This window comes from Anarhichas minor, unplaced genomic scaffold (genome assembly GCF_050575085.1).
Source record: "Anarhichas minor isolate MPS153535 unplaced genomic scaffold, ASM5057508v1 ptg000043l, whole genome shotgun sequence".
NCBI classification, from domain to species: Eukaryota; Metazoa; Chordata; class Actinopteri; order Perciformes; family Anarhichadidae; genus Anarhichas; species Anarhichas minor.
Window position 1 is genome coordinate 3823951 of NW_027466489.1, and position 14093 is coordinate 3838043.

At 39.4% G+C, this 14093-nt stretch overlaps 1 protein-coding gene across 13 annotated transcripts in view; it reads left to right on the top strand.

Annotated features, from left to right (window-relative positions):
- Positions 1-712: 712 nt before the first annotated feature.
- The window catches only part of cadpsb (Ca2+-dependent activator protein for secretion b), a 57565-nt gene continuing 44184 nt past the window's right edge, over positions 713-14093 (top strand). For all 13 annotated transcript variants that reach the window (XM_076110980.1, XM_076110976.1, XM_076110981.1 and 10 more), the window contains exon 1: positions 713-1045. In XM_076110980.1, the coding sequence (XP_075967095.1) occupies positions 713-1045 (333 nt within the window). The remainder of the gene's footprint in view (positions 1046-14093) is intronic.

Genomic DNA, 14093 nt, shown 5'->3' on the forward strand with positions numbered 1-14093 from the left:
GGTCATGTGTTCATGGCTTCTCCACCCTTCAACAGCACACGGCACGGGGAGGATCAAGAGCCACATTTTACACCACATAATCTGAATCCCGTGCGCTGCCCATGAACTGAATAATGTGCCCCATTTCAGTGACAATATCAGAGAAATCCAGTGGCAGCCATCTTAGGTGTACCACTGCAGAGCGTTTGATCAAGGACGTGTCGCGCATCCTTCACTCTCTGTTCTTATTCTGTGTTCAGGACCGCGGCCAGCTCCCCGCGCCTGCGTCCCCGCCTGGCAGGCAATGAGAGGCCATCGCCCGCTTTTACCAACAGGGAAGAATAAGCCGCTCTCCTTCCCCTCAGCTGTAGGCCACACTACACTCCCCCTGCCCCTCCCCTCCGCTCTCTTCTCACCTCCCCCTCTCACATCCGCAGCAGTGACTGGCCAATAAAATACAGAAAATACGTAAGCATCGACGAGTGCTCGGCGCAGGCGGAGAAAGCTCAGTGTGAAGCAGAATCAACCTCTTCCAGCTCCACTCGTACTGCTGACATCCCCCCAGCGAGCGAGTAGCTTACAATCAGGGCCCATCCCTGTCTTGACTTCGGGCATATATTCTTCATGAAATCTAGGCACGGATAAGACTACGGCACAGCCATCATCTGGGGGATATAGGCTACTCATTTAGTAGGTTAGGGTATCTGTAGGAACGCATCACCTCTAGAGCAAGATGTTAGATCCGTCGTCCAGCGAGGAGGAATCTGACGGGATAGTAGAGGAGGAAAGCAAAGAGGCGATGGCACCTCAGGCCGGAACCCGCATCTCTCCGAGCAGGACCACCGAGAGCTCGGGTGGACTCGCGCCCAGCAGCAGCCGCAGCACTGCCCGTCCGACCAGCCCGAGCCCGTCAGCCGCCAGCGAGGAGAAAGAGGACCTGGAGAAGATGCAGAGGGAGGAAGACGACCGTAAAAAGAAGCTGCAGTTGTATGTTTTTGTGATGCGATGCGTCGCTTACCCATTCAATGCAAAACAGCCCACAGATATGGCAAGGCGACAGCAGAAGGTAAGGGTCCTCGGCGTAAAGGCATGATTAATAACCACATGCTGACGAAATGCCTACTTTCATATCGCAGATGCTGTCATTGATGACCTACATACGGTAGAGCACAGAGGGGGGTTTGGCCTATCCGGTAGCGCACGGATCCAGCACAGTCCCAGTGAAACCACTGTTTGTTTTTTGACGCAAAATGTTGAAATCCTCGGAGCATGACAGCAACACATATAAGCGCTCCGAGCTCCGTATAGTGAAAGGACACATGGCAGCCTGCTGCAGAGCTGCAGGCTGAGTGCAGTCCATGTTACTCCATACAGCTCATAAATGATATTAATCTCAGAGCCCAATAATTGAAAGGGCGTTTATGGTGGATGGCTATTTAAAATGCCATTGTCGTTGTTGGCCTACATCTCACCGGATGCTTTCCGATATGAAGCTGTATGTGGCTATATCCTGCCTTCTTGGCGGGTACCCAATTCCAACCCGTTTGCGCCATCACTTATCCCGTTAATTTGGCCTCCCAAGGTGACTTTTAGGCACAGACCTCTTGAGGAGGGTTGCTTATTAGCCCTTCTCCTCTGCAGATGAGGTCGGCTCCTCTCGGCAGGTTATAGTTAATTAATAGCATTAAAAAATTAAAAGTCCACTCGTTTTATTTTTTTTACTTATTTTGTACTGACGGTCCAGCTTATAATATATATATAAGTTACTGTAAGGGACAAGGCCTACCTCCTGGTTTCACGTGGCTGCTGTGAGGCTCCATTGACGTTGAAGCCAATTTTGGGTCATGATGTCCTTACTGTCAAAGTCACAATGCACAGGCTCTACTGTACTAAAGGAAGGTTGAATTGATAGTGGACAATGACCCGATTTATTTTTCTTGATATGTGCATTTGTATGTCACACCAAAAATAGACCATCTGTTGTTTGTACTCCGAGACTGTAATGACATTTTCCTTAGTTAAGGCACCAATGCCATTCTAGATGCAAGCGATCAACACGCTTTGTGTCTAGGGCTGCCTTTATATCGTGAAAGCATTGACATTCACATGGCTCAATGAGACTGTAGTAGCAGTTTCTTGTAGCTCTCCTCAGAAGGCAGACGTTGCATTCAGTGTGGACCTGCACAGGATTCAGTCAGCTCAGTTAAAATCACTGATAATGTATCACTCTTGCAAGGAAACTCTGTAAACAGTATTATGGGAATTGTGTTTGTGGCTGTTGCTTTTGTTTAACCTGCTGACAATTCCTCTTCTTCTGGACACAGTTTAAGCCATATGGTCTGAATTGTTTTCTGCTGACTCATGCACAAGTGCATGTGGGAGGCATAAACCACAGTGTTTCCATCTATTTGTTTGTTTGTAGTACCGCTCAGCGTATGGTTACTGGTCTAATTGGTGCTTATGCACGTTCATATCTGGTAGCTTAGGAGGCCACAAACATTTTGCTGTGGGTGAGTGAATATCCGGACAAATAATCCAATGCCTGCTGTCAGACCAAGAAATGAAAGCGTGTCTGTGTGCCTACAGTCTGCCTTTGACTTTGATTTTGTCCAAATTTGCTTTGGTCTAAAACAATCCCTTCAGAATAACTATACACCTTATGCAGAATTAAATGACAACAAGTCTATAGCCTTTCTTGTGACATATTTAATTGGCTTGATTTGTACGACACTGAAAAAAGATAGTTTATTATATACACAATAATTTAATAACACAGAGTACATTCTGACAGTTATGTGCATTTACAGTGTCATGCCATTGTGCAGTAGTCATCGTTTCATCATTTAATTACATCTATGTCCTGTGTGGTTGTAAAGAAAATAATTGTCACAAAATACACTTTGTTGAAGATATACCATTCAGCATTGGTCCAATATTTTCTCTGTAGATTCCCCTCCGCCACAGAACTCCCTTAAATGTGGGCTCCTCAGAGGTTCGATAACAATAACATATTAAGGAAATTCCTCACACCGTTGCCTGCTCAATTTAATATGTAGCCTATTACAATTTTTGACTATTATAGATTAGTCACAGAAATATGATGAAGCAATTTCTGTAATGAAAAGACTTAAAGGCCTCTGCGAAACATGTGGAGCAGCTCCATGATAATCCGTTATTAGAAGCTCTGGCACACAAACAGCAGTGATGGGCTATCACAGAGAAACAGGCCAGCCTGCAGAGTATGCAAGCGCCACTGCTGCTGCTCCTTGAAATGTATTGCTATAACCTTGTGAAAGGGTAACACAATAGGGCAGTAACAGGCTTCCATTTGAGGGAAATATTTTCTCCATCAGTCTGAACGACGTGTTCTCAAGCAGTACTATGGAGGCCACTGCTGTTCAAATGTTGGTTGAGTGTATTTGCATATTTGACTGGTGACAAGTGTTTGCATGCAAGGTTAACTGTCCTGGGACACACTTGCACTAATGGGTGACCCCCTCACTAAACATGTTGTAGATGAATTATTGAGGTTATTGTATTGGTATAATTCCTCCTTCATTTAATGGCAATAAGCTCATGATCATGATGTCATGATGTCATGAGTGTTTTTATGTGTCCCGTAATGAGGAGGTTTTTTTTCTATTAATGCCAATGTCGGCCTTTCACTTGTTCACTAGGACAATCACTTTGAATCCGACTTAAATATCTCAAGAACTATTTGATTGATTGCGATACATTTTCATTCATGGTACCCAAAGGATGAAGCCTATTTACTTTGGTGAATCCCTGACTTCATCTGACACCACCAGCAGTTCAACATTTCCACTTCTCCATTGAAATATCTCAAACATCTATTAGATGGATTGGCACAAACTTTCATGTTCCCAGATGATGAATCCTAATAGCTCTGTATCCTGAGACTTTTCAACTGTTGCAGGAACATTTGGTAAATATATTCATGCTCCCCTCAGGATGTAAATAATAACTTTGTGATCTCTAACTTTTCATCCTTTGCCATCATCAAGTCAAAAGTTGAATTTGTCCAGCAGTTTGGTTTATAAACAAATACCTGCTAATTACTAATGTTAGCATGCTAACAAGCTAAACTAAGATGGTGAACATTCCACCTGCTAAACATCAATATGTTAGCGTTGTCATTGTCAGCATGTTAGCATGCTGAAGTAAACGTTCTCTCAAAGCACTACTGTGCCTAATCATAACCTTACTAAGTCACGTACATGGCTGTGCTCTCAAAATGTTTGGTAATAAGTACAACTGTACAAAAACTGAAAAAGCTCTGATATTCTTGTGTAATGCAGATTTCAATAATAAATGAAAGGTCTCATGCTGTCGAACAGAAGCAAACAAAAGCAGTCAAACTGCTTTTGTTTGACTTTTTAAACTATATATAAACCTATATGTTTTTTTAGATCACATTGAATGTGTATTTCTGAATTGAATAACCTCCATGGTTCAGGATTTCTTTCAATTATAAAGTGTGATGCCCAGAAGATAATCAGACCCAATCAACTCATCCACCAGCAGGCTCTTGGCTCAGCATTTTAAAACTATACAGTATGCCTGTTGATACTCTGAGGGCTGTGAATTGTGCAGCAGGCTCTGTGATATGAATGTGAAGTAGAGTGAAATGCAAATCAGTAATACTTGTGATACGGTGACGTTTGCAACGTTGGTGTTTAGCGCTAAGCCTGGCAAAGGATTTTGAGTGTCCCAATGTGAACTAGTTTCACACGGAATGGGATTCCTATCATGTTCTTAAATTGAAATCATAATAATTGCCTTGCGAATGCAAAAACTGTGCTTGATGACGACTCACTTTATTTGGAACTGACCCTATAAGGCTTACTAACGAGTAACAATATCTTGCCAGGTCAATTGGTGGTAGTAGAATATATAAAATATGAATTATAAATATGAATTTAAATATTAAAAATAGTGAATAGTGAAGTTATCTTAAGGCTGTGGAGGCGTATATACAGTATGGCACAAAAGTCATACATGGACATAGTTATTTAATATTTTTACGTTTATTCAGTGGATGAACATGGTAATATAATTCATGACATGAAGATATGAGGAGATGGAAACTAGAAGAGGGAGCTGAGGAAGACAGGCAGATAGCACTGACATCATTGGAAGAGACATGAGTAAAATTAGTAACATTAAAACATTCATAAGAATACCCTCTAACTGGTGTATGTGCAGTAAGGATTTTGACTAACTGTTCATGCACTGTATGGTTTTAAAAATCCTAATGTATGGATTATGTCTCTTATGTCAATGCCCCTTATTTCTTCCTTGAATAAAATCAGAAGACATTTTGACTATAGATTATAGGTGGACAACGAACATGTAGATATACAGATAATTAAGGTGAAACTACTTGAGCTCATTATGTTCATAGAACACACAGTCATGTAGACAATAAGAGAGCAGCAGTAAAAGGCTTTGAAAAATGCTTTGAGTTAACATCATAAAACATGCTGATTGCTGCTGCTGAAGAATGTTAGTCTCAAATATTAAGCAGCTGCTGTATGAGCGTGTTCTAGCAACACTGTTGAAGGATAGAGGTGTACATCAATAGTATGGACATGAAAGTGGATTCCAAAGGGGTGACAGCTGAAAAGCAGCAGGCAAAATACCCCCTCACCTACAATCTGTGCAGCCGCGTGAAACAAATCACAGCTTCACAAATTAAACATCTCCCTCTGTTTGCATATAACCAAGAAGGAAGACTAAGATTGTATCCGTTAGAATACTAACATTGTTTCCCAAAGGTTTGACTGCTGTTAAGGCAGCAATCACGTTCCAAATAAATCGGACTCATATTTGCCTTGTGCATTTGAATGATCGAGTCGTGTGACCTGATATTTGCACACATTTACTCACAAAAATAGCTTCAGAAATGAAAATCTTACGCCGCAGAATGCTTGCACATAAATGTACAATATTTTATGTTTCAAGATGGCATTGTATAAGGTATTATTTCTCATAAGAGGCAAATATATATGTGTCTAACTGTCCTCTCTCTGAATACAGTATTTACTTGTTAATTATCGTGCAACCTTTGTCTCCTTACAGAGACTATCTTTAATCTTGTCTGCTGTCCAAGGCTGCATTTTAATTTGGGTAGGCAAATGTTAACCAGCTACAGTTATCATTTGCTCAACCTTAATCCTGGTGGTACAATACAAGGAGACCCATGTTTTCTGAAAGACACAGTTTGTGGACATGAAGAAGAATTGTCAGGTTGTGCACTGTTAATATGTCCTCATGCTGTATGCATGGGTTGAGACAGATTAATCTGCAGGGCTCATGTCATCCTTTTTGCATTGCTGCTTTATAATCCCTTCATGCTCCCAATACTGCACATTAGTCATACTCCAAAGCCGGGACATTGAAAATGGACATTGGACATTAGCAGTTCTGGTTGGCAATGCAACTGGAAAAAACATTATGTTTTGACAACATCCATTTATTTAGTTAACATTACAATTATTTTCACCTTTATTGTGATTATAATAAGATTCTGACTAACCTTATCAAATTTAAATTGCGGCTGCATTATTTCCATTTGCAATCTGCAAATTAATCTACTGATTATTGTTTGGTCTATAAAATGTAAAAAAAAGAAGAGATGAAACATTGCTATTAGGAGAGTATAAGGTGATGTCTTCAAAGTGTTTTGTCAGGCCAACATTTACAATTAATACATATTGAATTTACCATCATTAAAAACCCTGCTACCATTCATATTTTAGCAAGCAGAACCAGAGATTTCTGTTGTATTTTTGGATGAAAGTTGCTGAGCTCGGTGGACTCTTAGAGCAACCTCAAGTGGATCAGTGTGTGCTTTGTGTGTTTGTGCTTGAACAATTCAAGCGACTAAATATGTCTGTGCAGTCTTTACGTGTTAATCATAATGCCAATTACTTTATTCTTTCTCATCAGTACCTCTACGTGCGTCAGACCAAGCAGTTAAACCATAGCAGATCAACATTAATCAGCTAGTGTCATCATGGTCCTGTTTTCTAAAACTGTTATAATCACATACATTTTTTTGTACACTGTAATTGGGACATTTGTTACACTTATAATTATGGGATAGTTTTCTCGTATTATAATTATGACGCATCGGAGTTATCATCACTGTAGCCTACATGAAAACTTTGGTGAACTTTCTTCGATGAACACAATGTGTGGATGTACATATTCACACTTTTAGAAATCTTTTTTGTTTCTTGAAAGTGAAATCAAGGCCGGCGGCTGTTGGTCGAATGTCTTTGTGCAAAAGTATGGTTGTGTTCAACCACGAAACATTGCTTCAAAGGGAAAATGACCAGTGTATGGCTCCAATAAGACAAAGAGCAGAGAGATGGAGAGAGATTAGTAGTGGTGGTTTTCCACATTAAAGAAAGAAGACGGAGGTAAGAGCTATAGCAGGATCATTACTGCAGTTCTCTTTGATCCTCTCTTTCCCTCTTTGTCTGACGACTGTCACTGAGGCATAAAGAACACAAACAGCAGCCTGGAGCAGCCATCATGCTGTATGTCAGGTAGACACTCACTTTCTTTCCTGTGTTATCATGGGTGTCACATGATAACACAGGAAACACACATGTTCCTGTGCCATCTTCTTAAAACATAATAAAAAACTCAATCTGTTTCAGAGGCCTTCTGTCCTTCTCTCGTTGAAGGGCAGAAGAAGCATTATCATCCATACACCAATGCAGTAAGACGATAATAATAGATCCATGTGGAGAGAAAAAAGGACACAATTCAAAAACCAACCTCAAGAAGAAAACAAACTAACTTTCAATCATACTTTTTTCTGCTCTGCCTTCACAATAAATAAGAAGGTCATAACTCTCCTATTAATAATTGTAGTTGGAGTTAGACAGCTTACCAGACCTCTGTAGGCCGCTCCTCATCTCTGCTTGAGGCTTGTAGAGCTACGTAGCTGCTACTAGCATAACACACTCAAATATCCGATCCAACTGTCAACACTTAAGTTGCATTGTGAGAATGCTGAAATATTTTGGAAACACATGTTCTTAACCTTTCCGTCTACAATCTTAAAAAAGAGTTACTGAACTCACAAGTAAAGACCATGTTTGAAAAGTCAGATTAATGTAATCTGGGTGATCTATTTCCACTACTTCTTGAACTGTTTGCGTTTGGAAAACACTCACGATGCAATCCTCACCGAGCATCTGACAAGAACAAGAGATGGCACAAAGAAGTAGATATCTGAGATAATCACTTTTAAAAGCAGAGTGAGTGAGAGCGATTTACTAGACGGTGGAAAGAGGGAAAACGACAGTAAGTGATTTGTGATGGGAGGGTGGAAGGAAAGGATTTATAACTTAGGTTCTTGATGAGAGTAATGCACCAGCTTCAGACAGAGATACCAACCCACATTCTGCTTTGTGTACTCTACTCTTGTGCGGCACTGCAGTACTCTGAACCACGTCTCAGAAACACTATCACACAACGACACAATAGATGAATGCAAAATAAATCAACAAAACATATTTTAAAATTTCTCTTATTATACGACACACCTTTATTTCAGATTAAAAAAATAAAATTAAAAAATAAAGGAGCCTTTTCAAGCTTGGCCTTATTACCCGATTTCAATTTTTAAATGTTGGAGTGCAGCATACAGTGCAAGGCCACTCCATCGTTGGTTGGACTTGTTGCACCTGTCATTATTGATTAATCCATTGACCATTTTCAATTTAATTGATCAAGTAGTTCAAGAAAAGACAAGAAGTGAAAATGCTCATCAAAAGTTCTGAGAGCCAAAATTGAAGTTGTTTCTGAACATCCAAAGATATCCAATTTAAAATGACACCAAAGAACCTAAAAATGCTTTGAAAATCAATATAATTTAATTTTAAGTAAAAGTAGCCATCTCTCACAAAATACTCTTATTTATTATTGATTATTGACTAAATTATTGAAGCATCAGTCGCCTACTTTAATGTTGTAGCTGGCCCGAGGTAGAGTTGATTTGAAGAGCTACATATGCTGTTGTGTAGTTTAATCTATAACAATGCATCATAAATAATAACTGATGGGGTTTTTTTGTATCTGAAAAGGTAACTGTAGCTGCTAAATACAAAACATATAGTGGATTCAGGCATGTTATGGTAAACATGAATGTCATCAAATAAATGTCATCAAAATCTGGCAGAACAAATAACTCCCACTTCAGTATTTCAGTAAGTGTCTGTATATGTACTGATGTCAATGCAATGTAATATACAGCGTTGATTTGATTGTTTTTGACTAAATTGATGCAAATTGTCCTGTTGATCTTATCCTCTCTATGTGTGGAAGTTCCCGTGGCCGTACCATTTAGGTTAATTACGTTAAGGACTTATTTTCTCCTCCGTAACTGAATGAGCATATTGATGAACCGGCTGAGCTGTGCGGCTGCTGCCTGTGAGTTGGTGGTGTGATACTGGATGACTGTTACACGAAGGGGCTTATAGCTGGTTGTGAGCACAGTGTTCTGCTGTATATATATCTGCAGAGCCACAGCTCCTGAATACAACAACGATGTGAAGACTGGATATACAGAGCCAGAGCTTCCTGTTTTATCCCTCTTTGCCGTGTGTCAAGCTCTGTCTGCAGAGTATGCACCTGGCTGTTTACTAACCCAGCGGAGTGGTATTTACTCACACAACGCAGTGTGTGTGTCTGTGTGTGTGTGTTTGTGTGTCTGCCTTCAGAACAAATCCATGCGAGCGTGTCTGGTTGGAGATAATAGTTTGTGCATCTGTCTTTGTATAATTGTAGTTTTTTGACCACAGTCAGTACACAATGCTGGTGTTCTGTGTTTGATGAGGCCTGTTGCTGGTAGATTTTGTGCAGCTGTCATGCAGCGCTCGCTCCCGTACTCTTGTTTACTCAGATTTGGGCCGGTGGTGTCATCTGCAACATGACTGAAATATGCTTTGTCTGGCGAAAGGATTCAAGAATACCATGTTTGCTGAAAACCAACAGCAGCATTAGTAGGCAGCTCTTTCATGAGCAAACAGATTTATACTCAATAAGAACATTTAGTTTGCATGATATTCTTCCGTCATCACTTTGCACTTTTGATCTCATGAAAGCAAAGTGAACCCTCCTTTTTAGGTTGACGTATATATACGTATATCTCCACAGCATCATACCAACGTTCATGTTTTGTCTCTTCATTGTATATAACATTGCATGTTTTAGCCTATTTAGTTGTTGCCCTAGTCCTTACAATAACCCAGCTAATGTTGGTCTATATTTTTTATGAATTAAACTTGTATTCATTTGGTTTATTTTTTATGAATCCACTACTACCACTGCCCACCACTGAAAAATGCACATATGCTGTGTTAATTTAACATAATGCAACTTCTGGAAGAGGGTAAAGTGTGAGTCAGCTTTATTGCGCTGAACCACGCTAGGTACAGTATACTGTATATACTGCATTCAATTAGCTAATTACACCACTCATCACAGCAGTGCAAGGACGGCTGATATGCTGTATACCTTGCAAGCTAGGTTGATTAAAAACCGCTAAGAGATAATATAATAAATATGAACAGAATCACAATCATTATATAATAATAATAATATAATTATTGTCTATTATTACAGGTGTTATGCAATATTTTGTACACACATGGAGGTTTACAACAATAGAATAACTCTGTTTAATAATAATAATACTTATGTAACGATCCCCCTATTATATTGAATGTAGTGATTGACAGCTGAGAACATTTGAATATTTTTCCAAATTTTTTGGAGCCTTAATTTAGTTAATTTAGACAGTTTACTGCTTCCTTTGTCTATTAAATGCTACCCGGTATCTTCTGTCATCTTGTATATGACAGATAAACTGAAATACCAAAAACATGTTATAAAAAGATCATTACAACCTACACTCCACACATATTGACAAAGCAGTCATATCCTTTTTTGGTTCACTGAATAATCACTAAAGACAGCTTTCATTTGACAAGATATGTGCCGGAGGGGCTAAAAATGGGCTGAATAGGCTTTAAGATGCTAAACATACAGTATTTATAAATGTATGAATTATTTTTTTACTTAGTTTAAGCTTCTCTTTCATTTTGTACCATCTGTTTATTCCACACTGTCTATTAAATAGTGATATGTTGGAAATTACCATTTTGGGTTGTTATGTTTCAGGGACCTAAACTACAGATAATATATAATTGAGCATAAAACTAATTTTTATTTAAAATTCTTGGGTCGTTAATTGTTTGACAATGTCTTGAATGTTGAATCAGCCACCACTATACCCTATATCAATAAATCTGTACTAAGTAAGTTACTGTACATCAAGCCAATGCAATGTGCACATCAACCCTATTGATAGGCGAAGGGTGATTAATGTCATTGCCCACTTCATTGCAAGCCAATGAATCACAATGTAACACTGCAATCTTGATAAAAGCCACAGAGCGAGAATCAATAAGAGCAAAGCAGGAATATTGGGAGTCTGGCAATACGGATGAAAATGGAAGCATTTTCTCTCATCCATCAACTTGGTTCCTAATCAACACAGTTCTCCAATCAGCAGTGAAATAAAGAGCATGCAGAACTGAAAGTCATAAATACTTCATGCAACTTTGGTGGCATTTCGATTCTACTGTGTACTTCAGTGTCAGCTCTCACACACACACACACACACACACACACACATTCATTTTCTGGAGACTAACCGTAACCATTTGCTACTATCCTAATCCTAACCCTAACCTTATAACCTTAAACCAAGTATTCACCCTAAAATGTAAGGATTTACATTATGCAGACATGCAATTGTTCCCTTTTTGTCAAAAAAATGAAGGCAAGTCTCCACAGTGTGACCATGTTATCAGATTTCTGTCCCCACAAGACAGGTAAAACACGCCCACACACACACACACAAACATGCACACACACGCACACGCACACACAGTGTTAGCAGCCTGCTGTGTTGTCATATAAAGTCCAATTGGCCGAGAGAAACTGTCAGCAGAAGCAAAAGTATAATTAGCTTTGACCTTTCATGGTAACATCTTCAGGTAAAACACCAATGTGTTCTGCCAGTGTTGGACGACTGCCAATACCCCGTCTCCTTGAGTTTATTATAGTATTTCTGTGATTATATTATCTTTGTGATTCTTTTCGTTGTTAAATAATCTGCCAGTTACTTTCTTGATTAATTGTTTCATCTATACACGTCAGAAACCAGTGAAGAATTCCAACCATCATTTTACAGATGTCATAGCAATGTCTTCAAATTCCTTGTTTAATTCTCCAATCCCCAAAGCTTTTAATGTACTCTATCAAATCCTCACATTTGAGGGGCTGGAAGATTTTGCTTGAAAAAATTATTAAAACGATTAATCAATTATCATAGGTGCTGATTCTTTTTTCAGTAATTATTCTCTACTTATAGCTCCTCAACAAAACACAATAAAACTGATCAGTGATCTATTTAGTCGTCACAGCATAGTGTAGTTGCTTTTGTACGCTGTAAACTGAAATGCAGTTGCTATGTACCAGAGTTCGTATTCAAGAAAGCTATAGTGACCTCAGGTCCAGTGGTGGAAGTGCTTTGCCCTAAAACATTTCAGTCAGCTTGGTTCAAGTCTGCTTTTGTGCCTTTTTTCAAAAGCCCAGCAGCCCTTTAATAAAAAAACATCTCAGCCCATACCTCAGTTTATTACCCATTTTGCTCTCCCTGTTGGTGAATTGATTGTAGCTCATCACTCAGCATGCCTACTCTTAAGTCTGAGCATGTATGCACACATCTTTCTCCCATTTATGACTTTTAATTAAAATGTTTATCCTACAAAAGACTCCTGCTTAGAAAACAGTGGGCTACTTCCGTTCGGGGGAGAGGGTTCCCTCCTCAATTGCTCTCCTGAGCTTTCTTATATTTTTATCTGTTAAACTTTTTTTAGGGAGAGTTTTTTCTTTATCTGAATAGAGAGTCTAAGGACAGAGGGTTTTGTATGCTGTACAGACTGTACAACCCCTTCAGAAATAAAACTGACCGGCCTTGACTACTTCAGAATTTAATAGGAAACACGTTCTCATCAGTAAAAGGAATGAAAGTCTCATAAATGAATGTTAGTCTGTGCTGTGTGTTGTATACTTCCCATTGTACATTATGGGAAAGGGCAATACAAAGTGAAAACTATGTTCTGTATTTATCCTGACCCCCCTCACTGTCAGAAATGTACAAGAAACCAAGGACAAGTATATCGACTTCAGCCTCTGAGCGTCTCCGTAGACCGGACTGATTTGCATACTGGTGTTAATATTAACACTTCTTGCCACAGGATGCTCCTTGAACACTGCGGTCTATTAGAAAATGGTCGGAGATGGTCTACACGTTCTCTTTATCGCACATCTACAGTAGCTATTGCGAATACGAATAAACCTGAAACCTTGAAGCAGAAGCACACGTATTGATCTCTGATGTTGTTGATGTGCTGTTGAGTGTATCTTTTATGTTTGGACATTAAGTGGTATATCATCGTGAGAGTCACTCATCCGCAGCTATCGTGAATCGGATAAAGTAGGAGTTTCCTTTTTGTTGAAATGATTTGTGAGGCTTTGTATTATATTTATTGCCAGTGACAGAGAGATAGAGAGAGGTCCTCATTGTCAACCTCTGGTGTGTTTGTCTAGTTTTTATGTGTCTGTATTTATATGCACCTTATTAAATCTTTATTATTAGACCAAACTCAGGCACTTTCATTTTGGCTCTGATAGAGGAATCTTATGTTACATGAACCCTGATTTTCTGAACATTACTGAAGGGGGGGGGGGGGGGGGGGGGGGGTTGTTGAGAAGTACGATGGATACACAGATGGTGTTGAGATTGCCTCTAACGCACATGTTAGCGGTACTTTTCCATCTCACTCCTACACAGAAGTCTGTCGCTTTCGATGATCGGCTGAACGCACGTTACCAGCAAGTTCTTGTCCTCGTTTGATACACACAACAACTTCAACTGCAGATTGAAGAGGGAGATTGTTCATCTATTTACAGTTAGGTCACTGATTCATGTGTGAAACTTA